We start from the raw sequence: 23,518 nt of genomic DNA, 5'->3' as shown, positions 1-23,518 counted from the left end.
TAAATAAATTACATATGTATGTATGTGTGCACTTATTTAGTAGATGCGCTTAAGGATAGTAAAAGGCGGTGAAAAAACTTTTACGTAGAAAGAAATCCAAAAAGAGCTGCCATCATTAAAATTTAAACCCAAGCTAAATAAAAAATACTAAGTCTACATAACACTACATACAAATTTTCGAAAATATTACTGCATTTAATTACATTTAAAGAACTTTCCGCAAAATATTTGCTTGTTAGGGTTGCCACCTTAAAAACTGTAGTTATTATTTGCAAAGAAAATAGATTGTATGTATGTACACCAATTTTGTTTGAGATGTCTCTACAAACGTTGCTTTTGATTTTACTCACTTGAATATTTGTATTCATTTTTATTTTTTTTTTTTGTAACGGCGATTTTTTATAAAGGGACTTAATGACAATCAAAAAAAGTGGTGACTTTAAACCACATACATTTTGTCTCAGGAACTAGAGGTTTACGCCGACAGGCTTTGCGGCGGCGGCGTGGTCAACTTCAAACTTCGCCGCCGCCGCGTCTGCAAACGCCGGCGCTACTGCCCATAAGGTAGATTCCAAATAGCCATGAGGCTTCTAATCTTATCATGTCATCAGATTATAATTCTATTTAGTTCATTCATTGAATTCAAATGTTGAGTGACTGCTGCTGATGGATCGGCGAACAGAAGAAAGTCTACATATACATTAGGTTTCCCATCGAAAATGCTTTTCTTTGAAAATTTAAAGACCCTACCCCCTAATTTGATTTGTTTTTATGAGAAATATTATTGCCTATTTTTTTTTAAAGGCCATTTAGAGGTCGCGGCCTGTCGATTTAGGTCAGAAAATATGATTTTCTAAATTCATGAGTTTTTGAATGACTATTTCTGCTTGAATTTTAAAGCATTTTTTAAATTTTTACCATCGATGATTTCCACAATTTGAAAATATGTAGTACTAACGTACAAAAAAACCATTTTCGATGGGCACCCTAATATACATACATCTCTATCTACTCTACAAATCCGTATGTACTATTTCAATTTAAAGAAATAAAAAAATTTAAAGGTTAAGTTATTGGGGTAATTTATGTCGCTATCAATAAATAAATTTTTGCAATAAGCTTATCAACCGTTATGTTAAATTACGGAGTTCTTACGATTTTTTGCGGGTTATGTATTGAAATTAAGGTAGGCCTACTTTTTCCAAAAGTTTAACCCTTTCAACTCCCACCAGAACGGGCCTTTTTGTCCCGCTGTTTGAAAAATGGCTTATAAATAGTTAAATTTTCCACTAATATTTTAAGCGCCAAATTTTTCTATGGAGAACAGAATGAAATGCAAAATAATAGTAATTTTTACCAAAAAGGGGGACTTTAACTCTGTGTAGAAAATATTGCGATGCGCGGGAGCAAAACCTTCCTGGGGTTTGACCACAACTTAGGAATAGTAACGTAATTTTCATATAGCTACCTAGTTCTTGTATACGTCTGTGGGACCCCAGAATAAAGTAACTTACGAATGTAAAAATTAGCAAAAAAAGTGTTTGCTTTTTATTAAAATTCTGTTTAAAATATTTAAAATAACACACAGGAAAATCAACCAGTCTTTGTTTTATCTCCAATAACTGAGGTGTTAGATGCAATAAGGGCGCTTCTGTTAACAATGCTTTCTGAGATATTGGCGTTAAAGTTTTTGATGTGTATAACTTTCTTGTTGATGTAGTATATAAAAAAGTAGTATTGTTGTAGTATTGAAAAAAAATTTCTACTGCGGAAAAAATCGTCAGATTACCAGTATTCGACCCTAATTTAACTGTAATAAACACTTTCGATCGAAAAACGTGTTACCTATGTTTTTTCTGAGTTACGCTTTTTTTTTGAAATGTTCAGTGGCCCAAATTATGAAAAAAAAACTTCTTTTAAAAATGTAATTTTCATTTCGTAAAATAGTGTTTTTATACGAGTAGTATTTAGTTCCTTCAAACGATGTATTTCAATGTGCATACAACATGAAAATTTTGTACAAAATTCCTTTGGCGCCGAACGCCGCCGCCGCGCCGATATTTTCGCAACTCGGCGGCGGCGCGTGAGAAATGACAAAAAAACGGCGGCGGCGGCGGCGTGGCCCGGCGGCATATACCTCTATCAGGAACTCTCTTGTGCACACTCATTTACAAGCTGCAAATGTCTGTGGCCTTTTGAAAAAAAAAAACACTTAAGGGAATTAAACTTTTTTTTTTAATTTTAGAAAAAACGTAATGAATTCTCTAACAGCTTTGGAGAAGCTTTGTCAATAGAGTGGCATCCCAAACCAAAATTATGTTCAGTTATTACTCTAAATATTGGCTTAAACTACAATAATTAAGTGCTTTAAAGAAAAACAGCCGAACTGGACTTAAGTGGTTCATATCTACAGCCATTTTTCCTTCATTTGAGCCCCATGTGAACATTTTATTTATTGTTGGGATTAAAATAGTGCCCATGAAAATGCTCACACACACACAAACACTTACAGACATAAAAACATAAATTAAGCGCACAAGAATAAGTATAAAAATCTGCAAACGAATAAAAGTTGCTACAGATATCAGCTCAGCGCAACGCACCAGCGCCATAAAGTATGCTATACAAAATTTAACGCACCGGAACGGACAACATACATACACATAATGTCCCTAGAGCAGCAATGAGAATAAACAATGGCTGAATTTTTTTTTCGAGCCTAAAGAAGCAAACATAAAAAACTAAAAATAAATAAAATAAATAAAATAAAAAAGCAATAAAAAGGTAAAACGGAAAGTAGAATTTGCCACTCTGCCGTAGCGAATGCGAATGTAAAGGGAAAATATTTTGCCTCAAAAGTTTTAAATTTTTTATCGCATTTCGCATGCAAGTGAATTTGAGGGCAGCACAAAAAGAAAAGCAAAAAAAAAAAAGCCTTTTCTCGCTTCACTGCACAAGAAGTGCGGGTCACTGCGAATTTCTGAATTTCTGTAGGGCAGTTTTCATGTCACCGAGTGGCTAGAAGGATAGCCGGGGCAGGCGTGTAGTGTAAGTTGTTACGCATACGGCGCGCACGGCTAACAGCTTATTGATTTTACACCTTTGTCCGTAGGCGTTGGAAAAGTTATTTGCTGAAAGTGTTAATTTAATTATAGCTGCGGGAGAGTTAACGCACAGTTTAGTTAATACCAATAATAATATCAACGGCAATAGCACCTGTTCGAAATTAGTTAGCAATTATGTAGTTAACAAAGTTAAGTTAAGTGGAAAAGTTACAGGAAATCTAATTTTAATTGGCCTGTAATTGATATACGCCAACTGACCTTTGGGAGCATGAGCGGGGAGAAAAAATAAAAATTTGAATTTTTAGAATATCTACAAAATTTTTTTTTCTTACCTAATACCAGCAACTCCTTAAATACAACAAAAAATAGTCGCTTAAGTTGCCAGCCAGCTACCACTTTATTCTTCAAATTCAAAAACTTCTCAAGCAGCAAATTACCCGTTGATGTGTCCATGTGAAAATGATAAATTACTCTTTCAAACTGGAATTCGTTGAAATTTCATCACAACGCTATAGAAGTTCATCCACTTTTGTGCTGAACTTGCCTTTTCAGCAGCCAGCGAAGCGCATTTTTGTTGCATATTTAAGGGCGGCATAGCGTGTAGCTGTCTTTTAGTGACCATAGTGGCGCTTACTTGATAGTTTTTGCTACACTCCACTATATTTGAAGTATGGTAGGCAGTCAAGCAAGTATCGAAGACAAGCCAACTATTCAGCACAGTAACACTAACCCAGCAGAGAATAGAGTCGGTGAACGGTGTTAGATAAGTACCCATTGGGAAAAGTAGTAATGCATTCCTTATGAGTTTTAGATTGTAATCAGCTATCTAATGTATCATATACACATAGCTGTGCATGCAACATATACGCCCTGTAGCACCACACAGTTGGCTAGCACGTTTACTGTAGGCGTTAAAAGTCATATGATTTAAAAATAATTAAATATGGGCGTGGAATGTTTTTCTGCAGCATTCTTGACGAACATATATATTAATTTCTTCATGTATATAAAAAGTTTTAAAGTGATTTTGGATTGTGCCAATAAAAATGGTAAAATTGGAATTTTTGATTCGCAAATCATCGTTATTACAATCAGCGTAATTTTTTTTTTTTATTTGGTGACACACTAGTTACATCACTCTAGATGGGTTCGCTTGGCAAGAAGAAACTCTCGCCGTTTAATTTTAAAATTTTTATGTACATAACTTAAACTTTAAAACGAAAAAATTGTTAAATATCAAAAATTCCGCGTAATCGGCAACGATATGAGTAAAAAAAAAAAGTGAAATCTTTTATTAAGAGCTAGAGATTGGAGGAAAGTAGGAGCATATTATCTCGCCTAGGGCCATCATTCCACGATATATTTTTCTTTTCAAAACAATAAAAACTAATGAATAAATGCAAATTTAATTAAAAGAAGAAAAAAAGAAATTAAGTGAAAATAATTACAAAAATATATCTATTTAAAATTTAAATGAACTAAAAAAAATATTTTTTTTAAACAATAAAATCTAAAATTTAATTATGAAATAAAATTAATCATAAAAAGGAAAAGTCCTTAAAAGAGATTATTTTTAAAACAGAATAAAATTAAAAAAAAAATTAATTAAAAAAGAAAAACCAATTGAATTAAAAAATAAAGAATAAATAAAATAAGATTCTAAAAATTAAACAAAATTTAAAAAGAATATGTTTCTTTTTTAAACAATAAAATCTAAGCATTAAAAGAAAAGTACACTAAAAATAATTCACAAAAGAAAAAATTAAAAAGTTCCTAAAAATTAGATGAAGTTAAAAAAATATTCTTTTTAAAAGAATACCATCTAAAAATTTAAAGACAATAAAATTGAGAAAGAAAAAAAAATAAAAAAAAAGAATTTACAAAATACATATTTTTCTTTTTAAAACAAAATCTAACAAGTAATTTTTAAGCAAAAAACAAAACCGACTTCAATTTTCATGTACAAATTTAGGAGCACCGTTAATTTTTTCATGATCCAATAGTCGGATCTAAACCAGATTAGTATGGGATCTCTGAGACACTACCTTTCCCATGCAAAAAGAATTATCGAAATCGGTTGACGTGGTCCAAAGTTATGCGGTAACATATATAAAAAAAAAATATTCCTACGAACTGATAACCTACTCCGTTTTTTGCGAGTCGGTTAAAAATGAAATGAAAAAAGAGGAAAATTTGGAACCAAAAAAGGGAAACATCCCGCTGCCCGAAACTCGAACTTGGATCTCTTGAATACACACCCGCGCTTTGCTCACTCGGCCATTGCGACTGTTGTAGCGATGGTTGCTAAATGATTACCAAATGTTCTATTTCAAAAAAGATTTTCACCAAGTGTGGTGCATGGCTCTGTTTCATGTACATAACTAATATACATATGTATGTATGTATATGTGCCGCTCAATTAAAGAAGCTTAAGTTACTTTAGAAGGTTTTACTTTGAATTAAAAAATAATCATATTACCTATCGGGGCTTAGACGACTTTAATTTTCGCTATACGAACTCTTAAATATTTGTAGCATAATTTTGGGCTTCTTTCTGTACATTGAGCTGGTCGATTGTACAGATTGGTTTCAAGGTTTGAAAAATGTTGGCCTGGTCTGGTAGAAGGTAAAATTATATGTCTGGTAATAACGATAGGTGGGAGAATTTGCCAGGGACATAACAGCTATAAGTTTTATCGGAACAACGTTGTTACATAACAGTTATAAGATGAGAAATATTTTTTATTTCGCCGATAAAATTTATAACCCAGGAGAAATATGTTTTCCGTCGCCAATAAGAGTTATTTCACAACATTTATTTTTTACGTTGCTTGATAACTGTTATTTCACTCCTCCTCTTTTATTGTCATCATACAAATTTTACAGCAACACGATTGCATACATTTAGGAGCCATACATAGTAAAATGCAAACATATAAAACCGGGTGGCAGATGGCGCTATTGGCACTAGAGTGATGGTTTATATCGAGCAGACTCTCGCAGAACTCTGCACATTGCAATCCACATATTTCTGAAAACATACATACATACATATGTACGCTCTTAAGTCCCATATAATTAGCGCAGTAATTAAGCGCAAAAATAGTAGCACAAAAATTCAGTGTGCAACTAAAAACCATACAACAACACAAGTACTTATATTGCAGATGCACGTGAAGTACTTGTTGGAACAAATGGCTCGAGAGCGAGAATTACTGCAATGAGCAATAAGAGTTCATGTTGCACAAATTTAGAAAGCTGCACTTGGCTAAGCTAGACGATAAAAATGAAAGTACTAAATATGTATGCATGTAAGTAGGTACTGTAAAGAGAAAACATGAACCAGTAGGAAATAATAAATTAGTTTCCATTAGTTACAGGTAGATACTAGCACAATCAAAATAAGTAATGTTTTCAATCCAATAACTAACTTGGCCTTTAAAACCCAGTTTTTTATTGCATTTTATATGGAAAAATAATAGTAATTTAAATTGGTAATTGCCGCTATTTCACCACTATTCTCCCTTATCACACTTCTTGTACCGCATTCCAACGGTATACCCTCTGAGCTAAGGATGCCTGAAGTAAAATGTCGTTGCGTTTTCTAATTTCCCAATCTGCGCCTATCTTATGCCTAATGAAAGCAGACCGAAATAAAATTCAAGCAGTCCAAGCTCAACAATTTTCAAAAGCTGGTCAGAGTGAACATGACCGGGGCTATGTGAAACGCAGAGCTGATGAGCAGATGCAACGACTGACCTTATAATTTTTTAGACTGGTGGCAACACTATTAAAAAAAAAAATAAAACCTTACTGCACATCTGGAGGCCAAGTTCTTTCATTTCACAACTCACTCTTTAGTCCAACGAACAGCCCACATCTTATAATTTTTCGTACAGGCGGCAACCCTTTTCAAAAAATAAAACCTTACTGCACATCTGAATACCCCAATTTTTAATTTGAATGAACTGTGCAAATCTGATCTGTGCATTAACCAAAAATGCCTTCACGCATTATATGTAGGGTAGTAATTTTTAAATAGGTGGCAACCCCACTATAAAAAAAAAACCATATCCTTTCACTTGGTACCTCATTTTTTAGTCCAAAGAACGGTGAAAACATATTATTTTCGGCAAGGTGGCAACCCTATTCAAAAAATAATAAATTATTGAACATCTAAAGGCCAAGCCTTTTCATTTCACATCTGACTTTTTGTAATTCAACGAACTGATCTTATAATTTTGAGGTGGCAACCCTATAGAAATTAAAAGTACTAACGAAAATACCCCTATTGAAATACCGAGCCGAATCTAATCTAGGTTAAGCTAATCTAATGAAGTCTACTCCTTTCTGGTCTAATCTAATCTAGTTTACAGTATTGTGGTTTAATCTAATCTAATTTAATCTTATCCAATTCAATCTAATTTATTCTGCTGGAACCTCTCCCGTAAATCTCTCGTAATGGGTCATCACATAAAATCCCTAAATACCTTAATACCTACTACTTCTCTTTCTCTACTTGATTTAGCAATCACAACTGAACGAATTCGTAGAAATTAGAATTATTAAAACATCACAAGGTAAAATTATTCTCACAATTCGTCGGCCATGATTTTTTCTGACGTTCGCAAGCATTTTAAAATCAAAAATGATCGTTTTGATCTAATTTTTATTCAAAACATTTGGGATCACGTATAAAATAAGTACATTACCAAGACAATTGGGATGAATATTTATGTAATGGCCGAGTGAGCAAAGCACTAGCGTGCCATTTAAGTTTAAGATTTCACTGCTAAAAAAATTATTTGTATTTTTATTTAATTAAATTTTTATACTAAAGTATTCAAGTTTATTTCCTAATCAAATTGTTGGTAAATAAATATTTCGTAGCTTCGTTTTTGCGTCTTTTACAGCACCTTTTTGTGACCTGTGACAGCTTACTGAATAGGGGCAATATTATTATTGCCAATGACTTAAAAAAATTTAGAAAATTTTCGAAATACATATTTTTATGTAAACATACGGTTTATGCATAATCAGTTTACTATGATTCACTTTTTTCGAAAATCCATGACTACGCGATAGTTTCAAGGACCACTCGGAATTGTGTTTGCTCTAGGAACATTTTCTTAGAGCAAGAGGAATCAATTTGTTATATGTAGTTGTAAGGTACTGTTTGATCTTAAAGTTCCAAAAGTATCTACTTAACGAATTTACCTAACAGCCACCCAAATCTATTCACGTTGCTCTGAGAAGATGGTAAGTAAAGTAAAGCCATGTAAAGTGATCCTCGAAAATTTCGCTAAGTAACAGCTATTTATCGGAAAAAATTCTACAACACTAATATAAGTAAATAGTCTGACGATATCAGACTTTCCCTGCATAAGTATGTACATATATACATATATTCGATGTATCTTGTTTTTATTTTTTTAATATAAAAAAGAGACATTTACCTTCAAACCTGCAAGTAAACATATGTATGTCTCACTCTCTCTCTCTATCTTGATTTCAAAGTGTTTTGTAATTGTATGTCTTTCCTGCCGAGCCTTTAAACCTAAGCAAAAAAAAAAACCTCTTAAAAAATTTTATTGTCGCATGTAAGCCACATTCACATGAACACTCCTAAACAACAATTCAAGCTGTATGTGCGTATGCATTTATGTGTGTAAAGAAAAAAAAAACAACAAAGCCAGCCATACGACAGTTAACAAGAATGAATTTATGTAAATTGTTACACGAAAAAATTTACATGCACGCACTAATTACCACAGCACAGCACAGCACAGCTCGCACACTTACACATACATACAACACGCACACGCTACATATGTATGTGTATGAAAGGATGGTTGGTTGGTTGCGCCAAAAAATATGCAACACTTGTACTATATATGCAGCATAAATAAAGAAAAATATATACACACACACACACACACTTTTACAAATGGAAAATTTCTAGAAAGAACTAACAAGAACTTTTTATATTTTTTGCTCTGCAGTGTGTGCAACATTAACAACGAAATATATTTTAATGGCAGCGCTTAAAAGTATGCAGCATGCAGCGAAATAAAGCTTAAGGCGACCAAAAGTATGCTATACTTATACGTTGAGCTAGCAGAGTGCAACACAGCGCTGCAAAGGCCAATTCGCAATAAATATTTATAATCCTGAAAGAGTGCATTACTAAAAATTACTATTGTAATTACAACAACATTGCGATTACATGAAATTAAACAGAGAAGAGTAACGACTTAACAAAAAGAAAATAAATTAAACAAATTAAAAATCAAAGCAAAGGGTAAATCGAAGAACTGAAGAGCGCAAATGTGAAAGTGAAACTATGTACAGAGTGCACTTACAAAGCGAATGACTAGAAATACAATATAACAAACGAGCTCACTAATTGCTGCACACAAAGAAGCGCACCAAAAGCAAAGTCAAGGATACGACGAAGCAAGACTACAACAGATTACCAACTGAGTAAAAGCAACTACTACACGAGTACTTGAAATTGTTGAAAGTAATTGTAAGAAACTTAAGAATCAAAAAAAAAAAACAAAAAAAATTACAATCTTAGTGCATACATACAATTGCAATATCTACACAATGACTATATGTATGGCGAAAGCAACAACTGCATCGAGCAAGCAACGAGCGAATCCTTGTCAACACAAAGCATAGAACGGCAAGATTAGGACGCTTTAAGGAAGATAGTGGCTTTCCGCAACATAGCACTTGAAAGCCTCAACTATCCGCTTACTTTTGCGCAATTGACAGCTACAAGTGTTTGAATTTAAGGTTTTCGAAAGTTGTTTTAAGCAAAAGAAGAAGAAGAAGAAAAAGATTACAGCACTGCAGACATGGCGGAAGGCGACAATTACGATGATGAGGTAAATTTATTTATAACTATTTTGGAAAAAAATTAAGCTTTTCAGTCTTTAAGTAATCTAACGGGGTGACGTAAGACAATTGTCAAGTCTCGCAGCTATCTTGAAAGCTCTTCTTTCCAAAGACTAACTGCAAGAAATGGTGACGACGAGGTCTTAGCGTTATGCTGTTGGCCTTTTAGCAATAAGTGCTTTAAAAATTAAATTAAATGTAAAAAACATATACAAATATTTTAATAATAAAAAATAATAAAAAAATAATATTAAATTTAAAAAAAGAAAATAAGTAATAAAATGAAATGATATGTTAAAAAATGAAATAAAATTGAAAAAATAAAATAATTTTTTTTTTTTAAATATGTTTAAATTAAACTAGAAAAAAAATTTATCATAATCTTAAAAAAAAATAAAATTAAAAAATTTATTTAATTTTAAAACAAAATCTAAATATTACTAAAAACTAATTAAAGAAGACAAAAAAACAAAATAAGATCCTAAAAATAAAATTAAATAAAAAATGTATTTCTTTATAAAACAATACAATTAAAAAATTAAAAGAAAATGAAATTTACAAAAGAAAAATAAATTAAATTAAAAAAGAAGCAAAATAAATACAATAAGTCTAAAAATTAAAAAATATATTACTTTTATAAAAAATTACATCTTAACATTTAAAGAAAATTGAACTAAAAAAAGAAAAAATATTCAGCAAAGGAAAAGCTAAAATAACTTCAAATAAGTTCCTTGTAAACCTCAAAAATTTACTTAATTTTGTATGGAAAATCGGTTTGTGTACGATGTTTACGTGGCTACTAGGCACAAAAAAATCTAAGTAAAGACCATGAGAGAATGATTGGCCTGAAGTCCTGAGGGGAAACAAGAGAGCTCTTTCCGTCCAGGGTTTGAAAACGTTGATATTTTTAACCTGCAAAAATTCGACCAAAGTTTCGACTTTGACCAGCTACTATAATTCGTTTGTAACTTAACCTAATAAGTTTCAGTAATATATGAATTTTTTTTTTAATTGTGTACGTAATTTTTGTATAATTGTCACGGTTTATTTAAGAACTTCGAATTTTTTCAAACCAAGGTAGTGGCTCCTAAAAAATTTTTCTTAATTTTGAAATTTTCGTGGAGGTCTTTGTTTTGTACGTCGAACAAAATTTAGATGTTGATATTCTTAAGTACCACTCTAATGTATATGGCTCCAAAGGCGGATCTAGAGTGAAATTTTTTTTGGGAGAGGACTTTTACAACACTGTTCCCTCCTTAGCAACCATCTAAACTACCGACTTTTCAGAATATGTATTTAGGAGGGGGTTGCCACCTGTTAGAAAAAATTTAAATTTACAAAACAGGTATCAAACCGGACAAAAATAGATACATTTAAGGCGCAGTCAAACAAGCCGGGTATATGCGAGTATTTTGTATCTTCGTTGACAAAAAATCCTTGTGGCTATGTATTTCGTTGTCGTTCGTGCCGCGTTCATTTAAGCAACATATACAATAACTAAGCGCTTGCAAAACCCATCATTCAATACTAACATTTTTATAACGGTTGAAAACTTTCCAGTCTCACACAAACTATTTATTATTTCTAAACCTTTTTTACATTCGAAATCGCATTAACAAATGCCTCGTATTTAGTTATCGAATTCTACAAATACTTAACGCATTTCAAACTTTACCAGCTGTTACGCCCGCAAATATGCAATAAACTTTTGCAAATCGATTGCTGATATGTTGCTTCAGTAGTATTTTTCTTCGCCAAGTTTTACTTAGCGTTTTATAGCCTATTTTCGCCAGACACGTTTGCGGCTCTTTAACAAAATCAACGGAGCAAAGTTTGCTACGCGTTCTAAAACTCTCGAAGATGTATAGCTAGCTGTCGATTCGTTACAATTTTCCAATTGGCAGGCAAAAGGTGAAAAAAAAAATACTTGGCAGCGCAAAAAAAATCAATTGCATTCACTGGAATTTCATTCAACTGTTGAAATAGTTTGTTAGCCAAGAAATTTGTGGTAGGGGTGGTTGGCTGCTTTGCGGTGGGTTTTGCAGTACTACGAAGGCCACCGATGCGAGTAAAAAAAGTATTAACTCGTTGAAAAGAAAATCTGTGTGAAAAGTTGAAAACATTTTGTCAAACTTTGATTTGCGAATTGAAAACGCGTAATGCGTGGAATTACAAACTTTTAGCAACAGTTGTTTGATGCTTTAGAACGAAATAACTTTGGTGAAGATGTGCTAGTTTTTCTTAAAAATTTTCCAAGCTGAAATTTTTAAATATTTCATGAGCTTTCGGTAACGCTTTCACTTCAGCTTTCACTTAATGCGGAATAATGACTGACGATCAGAGTAAGCTTTTACTCTGACTGCATCCATATGGAATCTATAGAAAGTTTTAAAAGGTATCTCCCAAGGTACTTTTTTAGGGATAAGTGTTCCCAAGTAGACACTGACTGCGCTTAGATACCCGAGCGAAAGCCGAGAAGCCCATAGAAGGTCGCTTTATGGCCCGCTCGAATAGTTCCATTAGTGGTATATTCGCTGTGGAGGCTATGAATGTAAGCACGCGTTCCTTTACGGATTGAATTGCCTTTTTACCTCCAAACCGGTCCCTACGCTTGGACATCGAGCAGTATCCCTGCTACTTGAGGTGCCTGTGGAGGAGAAGTCCGTGGCAGAATAGGCAAAGAGAACTCTCGCGGCTAGTCGGAATAGCGTCGAGTCAAAAAACATTTTCATGTCTAATCCGTTGACACTACTTAGCTCTGTGGAAGCATTGAACTAACAAAAACACTTCGCGAAGCTTCCTCTTTTAACGAGGGACAAAGGCGAATGATGCATTGGAAAGTGAACGTTTTCGACGGGGTATAAAGCAGAGATTTCAAGTTAGCGAATTCACGTCCACCAGCTCACTTACCTAGTCATTAAAAGTTCGTAGGACAGGAAGAGTTTATTGGGCTTTGATCTCCGTTTCGATCTATCTAATCATCTCTGACCAAAGTGGAAGATGCTTGGCCTGTCATCCCTAGTTTTGCTAGAGCTTTCTCTTCGTAACTGACACGAATGTATAAGCTAGCAAGGAGTGAAGTAAAGGCACATTGCTTAGGTGTAAGCCTGGCCGTCTACTATTAAAACCAGACGAAGTCTCTTAGGATCACCGTTAGGTATTTATATTTTTGGCTGCGCTAAGTTCCGCAACGTTAGATTGTCTCTTTGCTTTATACCGAACTTCTCTCTCTCTAAACATGCATCCAGGGCTTTTTTAATGATTGGTTCTACCTCTTTTACCACTTCACCTCAACTGAAGGTCTTTATTCATAGCGTACCGCTTCTTTGTCAAGCGGTATATTGTTACTTCCTTCTGTTCTCGACTGGACTCCCAATATAAGATATAATTCGCGGTAGAGCTCCGTTTACCTTGTATATCTTTTTCTTCACTACTTTTATGTAGTCTTTCATGCCTTCTGAAAATTGGCCAGCAGTCCAAGATCTTATGCGATGTTTTCTTACAATTACTGCAAATTTATCTGTACATTATTTAGAGCTTAGTAAGAAAGTTACGTCTTCTGGTAAGCAGGCCCCAGTTTTGCTCTAATGTGTCAGTCATCTGCACTGCCCTGAAAAGTTAAACTTTTAGACATTAGACTTTAGATCATACATTGTGTTCTACAGCCTACGGGGCCTGCATTAAAGCGATCCCAGTGATTTTGACATTCTTCCATGTGGAATTAAACTTCCAATTGCCCATACGTCTGCTTTCTCGGATATATCCGACAGCCGGCATTGGCCTTCACCTCATTACATCTAAGCTCACCTATTCTAATCAATTCTTAGCTATGAATCCTGAAAGAAAAAAATACTCTCAGGCCCGTATTCGTTCAACAAATTATGTCAGTAACAACAGTTAATAATGTGTAACAGATTTTTCTAGGTTCAAGATTCAATGATGCAAAAAATATCAATTACTTCCACAAAAGAAACTGCCAGCGAAAACTGCTGGTGATGATGGTGGAAAAGTATTAAATAAAATGAAGTGTAGCGAAAAAGCGGCAAAGTCATTCATAACAACAAAAACTTATGACTTAGTGTAAACATTTGTGAGCGTAAAAATTCAATTAACTACAGCCTCAATTAATTCCATATAATATTGCAGCATTTTGTGCTTGAATGGAAGCCTAATTAGGTGAAAGCGAAGAGATGAGCAACACTAAATGGAAAAGGATATACACAAAAGTTACTAGGAGATTATGATGCAGAAAGCCAAAGTGAAGAAAAAAGGGCTCAAGAATATGTTGGTGGAGGAAATCGCGAGGGAGTATGCAAAAATCATAAGTTTTATAATAAACATCAAAAAAGAGCCGCTAATTTTTACTTCTTATTTTTTTAAGGGAAATAAATATACGAGTTTTGCGCAGGAAAAAAAAAACTTTAATTTATTTTATGACATTAACTAAACTTAAAATTCAGATGTAAATGTAGCGTAAAATCGGAACATTGTCGAAATAGTCTCAAAATTCTTGAAGTTAGCAATACAAGTTGTTACAAAAACACCGAAAGGGAGCGAAAAAATCCCAAAAGCTCACGAAAAGGTGGAAAAAAGTCCCGAAAATTTCCAAAAATACCTTATGGACAGTGGAAAAGGGTGGGGAAAGAGTCTCGAAAAATCTTAGGAAAACACGTGAGGATGCCATAAGCCGAATAACGTTCTGAATAACAAACGGCAGAGGGCAACAAAAAATGTTCCATTAATACCGAAAATAATCCCGAAATAGCTCAAAAATACCCAAAAATCGCTTACGGAAAGTCTCTCCAAACCCAAACGGACCCGTAAACCTCCAAGAATTCTCAAAAAATCAATTCGAAAATACTGCAATATCACAAAAATGCCCAAAAAAATTTCTAAGGGAAGGTCGGAAAAGGTTGAAGATAAGTTCCGAAAAACTTAAAAAAAATTAAAAAGAAAATCTGTAAAGTCCCGAAAATATAAAAGGGTGCCGTGAAACTCCAATAATTCTCAAAACATACTAAAAGTGATGCCGAAAATACTGTAAAATATCGAAACATCCCAAAAAATTTCTAATAAATCCCTAAATATCATAAAAATCTCTTATGAATAAGTTCCAAACGGACCCGTCAAGTTCCAAGCATTATCAAAACTTCACATAAATTAGTTTCGAAAATATGGTACAGGATCGAAAAATCTCAAAAAAAAAGTTCCAATAAGTCCCGAAATATCACAAAAATGCCTAAAATTCTTTAAAGAAAGTGGAAATTTTTAAGAGAAAAGTTCCGGTAGATTTTGGAAAAATGTTATAAGGTTCAAAACAAAAATGCCGCATATACCGAAAGGTCCCGTAAAGTTCCAAGAATTTTCAAAACAATCAAAAAATAAAAATAAAAATACTGTAAAGTATCGAACAAAATCTCAGCGAACTCCCGAAAAAGTTCAATAAAATCCTGAAACATTCCAAAAATGTCGAAACATGTTTAAAGGAAAAATTAAAAGGGTTAGTGAAAAGTCCCGAAAAACGAGAAAGGGTAACGAGTAAATCTCGATAAATACCGAGAAAAATCTGTAAGGTTCCAAAGAAAGTCCAAAAAAAGTTGTAAGGTTCCAAAAAATTTCAAAACATTCTAGAAATAATGCCGAAAATACTGTAAAAACATACTGTATCGAACAAAATCTTGGTAAACTCACGAAAAAGTTCAAATGATACAACATTCCAAAAATGCCGAAAAATCTCCAATAGAAAGTTTGAAAAAGTTAGAGAAGAGTCCCGAATAATTCCAAAAAAAATTAATCCCGAATAAAATACGACAAGATGCAATGAACTCTGAAGAGTAAAGAAGAAACATGCAAGCCTGAAAAAGCATTCCGATAAATCGCCTAAAGCTTCTCGAAAGAAAAAGCAATTTTTCAGGATTTTTTTTCGTGCCGCGAACACAAAACTTTTTAAGAGGCTAAAAAAGAACAAAATTTGTTAAACTCGTTTTAAGCAAAAGGCCATTTTCAATGGCTCAAATTTTCAATCTCTTTCAACATTTCCCTAAACCAACTTTACTATTTTCCTCTGCTTACTATTATCTTAAGTAAAACACCTTCAGTGCATAGCCAACGAAGCGCATGCGTTCACACAAATACTTATCTATAAAAGTAAACTTAATCTTTGCGCAAATTTCCATTGTGGAAAACTTCTTCGAACATCTGCACCTGCACTCGCACACTACACTTCAACTTTCATTTTCTATTCATTTATCTGTGGCGGCCCAACAGACGCAGCTTTCATTCACTTTACTATCGGCATGGTAAACAACAAACATTCAAGCTGAAAGGATTAACTTTCCAGCGTTCATTCATTAGTTAGATTTTAATAAAATTAAGTGTGTGAGTGGGTGCTGGTTGCCGTAGTGGCTGTGAACTTTATAAATGCACCTAACTACCAATACATTACTGCTACTACCGCGAATACTACGAATATTATAATACTCTCGTACCTTTGAAGAGTTATTTGAAACGTTCGCTCATTCACTCAGTTGCGCAGCTACATTTTCTTCATTAAATTTTCACATTCTTATTTTCCACATCAATGCGTTTTGTGAATTGCCGCAAGCAGCTGGGTATAATAGCGAAGAGTTATTTACTTCGATGCTCATTACATTAGGCGAAATTCAATTCTATGAAGTTAATTTGAATAGGTATTTTGAGTTGTTCGCTCAGTTCGGTTTTGGGAAAATGGGTGTCTGGTTATCGGCGTAAATTTTTATACGAACTGCTTTTATCTATAATAGGGGTATTCACTCAATTAGAAAAAAAGCTTTTAAAGCCTCGATAAGCTCAAAGTTTTATCTGAACTGCCGAAATTTCCAGCATAAAAACTTACGGTTTGGACCTCAACGTTCTTTCGGCTTTAATGACAAGACTCATTTGCCCAGTGATCAATGTAAAAAAGTTCAAGTGAGTAGATGGTGAACTTGGGCGCGAAGTAAAAGGCACTATCCTTACATTCCTTCGAAGGATCTTAACTCGAATTGTTAGCGTATCTTAACGACACGAGAAACTAACTCAAGCTTGAATGGCCTATTATCTGGTATAAGAAATTGACCACTGCAACTGAAACTCGGCAGAACGATAACAGCAGTCCGCTCACCTTAACTAGTGTCATCGCCAAACTCTGAGTATTTCCGAGATCGGTTCCCTGGGTGAGAGATTTGTGGGGTCTACCTTGGGTCGGTTGCGCCCGACGCAGTTGCTGTTGCTGCCTGTTGATGGGTGGCTGCGGTAGTTTGTCCATGCGCGTATGGTGCGGAGGCCAAAGCATAGGTGGAAGTGGCACTAGCTAAGGCATGAGTTGCATTTTACCGATACCACATTCCGGTATACTCTGTGGGGAAGTTTGCTGTCTTTCGCGGTAAATTCTTGGAGCCGTGCAGGCTCTGTGGGTGTTGGTTCGCACCTGCGCGTTGCGCGCTCTGGTAGCCGTGGATGCGGGTGGTGCCGTTTGGCATGAGCAACGGGGGGCCACAAAGCATATGAATCACTCTCTGTGAGACCTTAGGCCTGAACAGGTTCCTAAGTGACTCCATCTGTTGCAGGAGTTGCACCTAACCGAAGTAGAGTTCGGATGGCGTCGCCTCTGTCAAAGGTAGGAGAAGTAGACTTCTGGTCCGGGATTGAACTCAATGCCCGCTCGGAGAAGAAGCATGTGGATCAATCCGGCTACAAGGTATTGCTCCATGGACGAAAAACGATTGATGGATGGAGTTCGCCGATCTAAACGGGGTTGGGTCGCCGAAACAGAAGTCCTTGGTTAGGTGAAACCCGAGTCATTCCCGTACGTAGAACCGGTTGTCGTGGGAATGAGTATAAGTCCCTCATCTCCTCTAGTCTTGCTCACAGACCATAGACAATCCGTAGATGATCGTACGTTCTACGACTCGAATAATGAAGGTCTACTTCTAATCAAAGGTTGCTAAATTTTGGTGGGAAAGGCTCAAAATATTCAACTTCGGGCGCAACTCTGTCGTCCGCGCTGGTAAACTAAGATCAACTTTAGCAGCCTATGTACGAGATATGGTAACTAATTCTCTCGACCTATGGACCCTTGAGTGACAACAGAAAGAGAGGGAGCTTGAGTAGGGTCACCAAGACTAATGTGGTTTTTTCTCCCACTAAAATGTGCCGCACCTGATTATCAGTAATTGGGGTTATAAGAAATAAATGTATAAGAAATAAAAACCACATCCAATGAAGAGATCCAATAAGCTTTGGCAAGGCCTTCTTAAATTTAGATGTCGCCATTCTTTCATAACAGTGACATATTCTGCGAACAAATAGTGTAAGCCTGGAGATCAAACATAGAAGGAGTATGAAAATAATAAAAAAAAGCAGAGACCTCTCCCGGCGAGTACCATTACTTTTACTCCGTTATATGACACAGAAACTGGGACGATGGCGCTTAGATATGTGAAAGCTGTCATAATCACAGTTTATTGCTGAGTAAAAAGATCGTCCTTTTGGACAGGAAAAATAAGTACTTATGTTTTGATGTCGGTTGAATATAAGAAGCCCCATGAATACAATACATATGTACACACTATAGAGAGACAAAGTCCAAGGGAACAGTGTACGCCTAATGTGAATATCTGGCACAACTTCGATATAGAAAAAGCTAGTTTTGGATTCCGGGCCAGAGTAAAGAATACTCACAGGGGCAACAGAAGAAACAGTAGCGCAATAGAAGGCATACGACTCAATGATATTATCATGCAGAATTTTCCAATAATATGATCTCCCCCTGCCTAGGCCTTATTATAGCAACAGAATTTGGTGCCTTCTCTTAGGAATTATCTCTGAGGGAGTCCTTTAGACTCCCAGACCACTGCAGCGTTTTTCAGGCTGAGATATATGCAACTGGCATGGCGGCAACGCTGGTAAGCATAATTGGTCTAGCTCCATCTAAAATTGTCTTCGTTGTTGACTGTCAAGCGTCGACTATTACTAATTGGATATACCTTAAGAAATGCGGATGATCCCTTCAAGCTCTTCAACGACACATAATCCATATTTACTGGGTCCCGGGATGTAGTGGTATTGCACGAAATGAGGTAGCTGCCGATTGTGCTTAAAAGGGATCTGGGATAGGATAGGTGATTAGTTGAGGCGGTCCAGATTGTAAAACCTCCCATGCGATTCCAGCCTTCCGATGTTCAGAAAGCTAGCATGGCAGCCACCAACAGCGCGCTCGCTCTGACCGTACCTCAATGAATGAATAACACGGTTTTGCTATGGCTCTCAAAGCCAAACGTTAGGCTTCTCACAGGAAAAGTAACGGGGCACTGGGATATTGGACACATGGCCGCCAGGTTCGGAGCACTGTATAAAGATTTTTTTAAAAGCTGCCTAGATGAAGAGGAGATTGAATCCGTCCAACATTTCCTTTGCGAGTGCACTCCGGAGTAAGGGCCTCAAATTTCTGGGAAACCACTTCATCGAGAGCCTAGAAAGCTTAGGGAAAAATGCACTTGAGGTTCTGCTAGGATTCGCCAGAGCATTATTATGGTTTATAGACATGTAGGAATAAGCATGGGGAAACCCGCTGGGCATCGCAATGGGCCTCAGTGACTCTTTGCAGGCCTACGCGCATAACCTAACCTAGCATGGATCGTTCGAGTGGGCACAGACGCTCCATCACTGAAAGTATTCAACCCGAAACCTGCTGGCGGTAGTATAGTAAGACGAAGGGCTCAACTGTGATGGAAATACCAAGTAACTAAGTGCGGCACCCCTACTGATTAATCCTCTTGAGCTGTGGAATGATAAATGAGTGGAGAGGCAATTTTATATTTTTCATTTCCCTCACTCACATTCACAAGCACACCTCAATTCTTGCTTCATACAGGCAGAGACTAATAGCATTTTTTCCGACATTTTTTCCTTTCTTCCTATGATATTAGAAATTTCCATACAATGGAAAAAAAACATTCCCAAACGTCAACTCGTTGAAATGACAATAGTAAAATATTACGGAAGGCTAAATGAATAGACTCATTCCTCTATTTGGGAATCCCTTTGAGAAATTTATTAATTTCACTGTTTGTATGCGCTGAGCTAGAAACAAAAAATGGAAGAGCTAAAACATTTAGCGCAAAAAAGCGAAGGTCAAATATGGAAACACTCGTCAATGATGCAGTTCATGTGAAAATGTGAATATGAGATTGGTTGCTACAAAAGTGATGGCAGCTCAAGTGCGAACTGTCATTGCATTTCAAATCGATGCATTGATGCAAAACCCACTTAACGTAGGCGCATAGGAATAGTACATGTAGCATATGTACATATATGTTAGTAAATATGCAGAAGAATGGAAATGTATGAAAAGCTGCACACCCTGCAGGAAAAACTGACGACTAAGGAAATATATGTACATATGTGTAGGGAACCAAAAAACTGCGCGAAAAAAAATATGCCTTTTTTTTTTTGCAAATTTGTAAAAAATAAATAAATAGAGTTGCCAATTATCCGAAAATTTTACATTAAGTTCTGATCAATTAAACAGTAGTATTAATTAGTATTAATTAATATTAATTAAATAACATTTGAAAATATTAATACAGAAATACTTTGGATAGAGCTGCCAACTTTACGAAAAATACATAAAAACTAATACACGTAAAGCACTACAAAATGGATGCTAAGCGAGAGGTATTTAAAAGCTTGTAATGCTGTCATATTTCAGTACAGAGCTGCCACGTTTTGCACCCATAAAAAATTAAATTTAAATGAAAAGTTAAATTTAAATATGCTAGGCATATAACTTATTGCAAAATAGATGTCCGATGAGAGGTGTTTGACAAGGCTTTAATTCCGTCATACCTCCAGGCAAAGTTGCCACATTTAGAAACTACAAAAAACGTTAATTGAATTTGTTCGCGTAAAGAAATATTAAAATAGACATATTAAAAGGCTGTTGATCTACCATATTTATGGACAGTGTTGCCATATTTCGAGCCTATACAAAAATTAATTGAGTAATTTGGATAAAAAATACTACAAAATGGGTGTTAAAAAAAAACTAAAATGTGTCATATTACTATATAGAGTTGCCGCCTATCAAACCCATGCAAAGGATAATTAAGCACAGGCGCATATGTAGCCAATATTGCAATATGGGTAACAAACAAAAAGCGTTTGAGCACGTTTTAACTTTATCACATTTCTGGATAGAGTTGCCACCTTTCGAAACCATAAAACATTAAATGATAAAATTTACTACAAAATGGGTCTCCGAGGAATAGTGATTGAAAAGGCTTGAATTCCGTCATATTGCTGGGCAGAGTTGCCACATTTGCAAACTATTAAAAATATTAGTTGAGTTTGTTTGGCATAAACAAATAACAAGATATGAGTAAAAAATGAGAAAAGTTTAAAAAGCTATTAGTCGGTTATATTTGTGGGCAGAGTTGCCACCTTTAGAGCCTATGAAAGAAATTGTTTAAGTGAGTTGCGCAAAATGTACTACAAAATTGGTGCTATATGAATGGCGTCTGAAAAAGATTAAATTTCGTCATATTTCTAGATAGAGTTGCCAACCTTCAAAAAATACAAAGAATAATTGGGCACAGCCGCTATAAAATATTGCAATATGGATATCAAACGAAAGGCGTTTAAGCATGTTTAAGCTCTGTCAAATTTCTACATAGAGTTACCACTTTTCGAATCCATATAATACATATATATTCGTTAAATATGTTATATGTATATATAAAAAATAATATATAAGTAGCAACCGAAAGGTGTTTGAAAATTATATAAATTTATGATTTCTTTAGAAAGAGCTGCCACCATTTGAAAACAATGAAACCGGAGTTGCCATCTTTCGCAAATAGACAGTGCCCCGTTAGAGCCCCCACAACGTTAAATATGTCCTCTCGTCTAAGAGAGTATACCCTTCGTGACCGCTTCCGATCCCTTTTAGGCCACGTATGTCTGCAAATTTGACAAGTCAATCCTTGACTCCATCATTCTAGCAGCTTACGAGTGCAAAAAAGCACACCAATGCGTTATTTGCCAGAAAGAATCAGCTTGGTCGTTGCTTGCCTTGCAAGTTCATCTGCGATGCAGTTTTCCTATCACCAGGGTCCCAAGTAAAGTGAAGTCTGTTCTGATTGGTCATCTCCTGTAGAGAAAGGTGGTAGTCCAGCGCAAACTTTGAGTAAAATGTGAAAGAGCTCAAAGCGTTGGTTGCACCCGGGCTATCACTAAAAATTAAGACATGCCTTCCCATCTTTTCGGTTGCAAGACTTTCAGCAGCCTCCATGACAACTGAAACTTTAGCTTGGCATACGCTGCAGTAATCTGGTAACCTAGAAAACATTTTCAGAAGAGGGTTTCGTGAGAAAACGCCCGCATCGACCTCACCGTCGAGTTTCAAGCCATTTGTATTGGTGTCTATAATATCGGGTGGAGTGTTAATATCTTCTTTCCACTCCTTCCTACTTGAGATCCTTGTGCTAAAGTTGATTTCCAGAACTGATATCGAAGCGAAACGGTCTGTGCGGTTCGGAATAAAGCAAACGTCGTTTACCTCCGGTAGTGTAACGGAGAGCATTTTATACCTCCTAGTAAAGAGGACGAGCTTCAACTTGCTTGAGATGACGCTTAGGCCACAGCGGGTGGACCACCTGGATACATCCCAAAGTGAACGCACCATCAGCTCACATAGCATTTGTGGGAACTTTACCCTGTAGGCGATTGCAATGTCATCGGCATTGGCAAAGACTTTTCCATCAACCAACCCCCAAAGTGTCTTGACGGTCAGATTCGACAGAAGTGGAGAAAGAACAACTCCCTGGAGCGTGGCACTCGTCACAAGCCTCGACATTTCGCACGCCCCAGCTTCGCCTTCACTACCCAGCAACAGAGTAGCTGACCGATAAACTCCACCAGTGAGTTTCCAGAAACAAATTCTAAGCGGTAGAAGTTAAAATAGCTGCTATTTCGGAGATCACCATATCTACTCATTTGACTTCTCTCTCTAGACTTCAGCAGCCATCGAATGCACACGCGTCGTTGTAAGGGCAAAATGAGCACCATAGTTATATGTACATACATTTGATCAAATCTCACGAGTTTTTAAATTTTTCGACAAAAACCTTTTTATGGTTGAAAATGATGGCACACTAACCCTAGGCAGTGTATTATCTTCAATTTTGCATATAGAGCAAGATTCCACTGCGAAGTGGTATTTAAATGAAAACTTAAAAAAGATATACTAAAAAAAATTAAAATAACTATCCATGTTCACATACCCCTTGTTGTGTATGTAACGTGTGTATACGCCCCGTAACATCACATTTACACGCACACCTTATTTGAAAATAATTAAATATTGCCGTGGAATATTTTCCCACAGCAGTCTTCACGAACATACATATGTACATATACATACATTTTTTCATATAAATATGTATGTATATAGCAATTTTAGAATGAATTTTGTGTGTGCCAATAAAAATTTTCAAATCGGAATTTTTGTTTCGCAAATCATCGTCATCACA

General features: G+C 35.5%; 1 protein-coding gene across 1 annotated transcript in view; it reads left to right on the top strand.

The window, feature by feature from the left end:
- The window catches only part of LOC118736387 (inactive dipeptidyl peptidase 10), a 99,449-nt gene that overhangs the window by 55,696 nt on the left and 20,235 nt on the right, over positions 1 to 23,518 (top strand). Inside the window, exon 3 of the mRNA XM_036466481.1 lies at positions 9,068 to 9,958. Within this exon, the coding sequence (XP_036322374.1) occupies positions 9,929 to 9,958 (30 nt within the window). The 5' untranslated portion in view covers positions 9,068 to 9,928. The remainder of the gene's footprint in view (positions 1 to 9,067; positions 9,959 to 23,518) is intronic.

This window comes from Rhagoletis pomonella, unplaced genomic scaffold, assembly GCF_013731165.1.
Source record: "Rhagoletis pomonella isolate Grant_MI unplaced genomic scaffold, Rhpom_1.0 Rhpom_scaffold_00003, whole genome shotgun sequence".
Lineage (NCBI taxonomy): Eukaryota > Metazoa > Arthropoda > Insecta > Diptera > Tephritidae > Rhagoletis > Rhagoletis pomonella.
The sequence above is the reverse complement of the archived record's forward strand: the minus strand, read 5'-3'. Positions and strand labels throughout refer to the sequence as shown.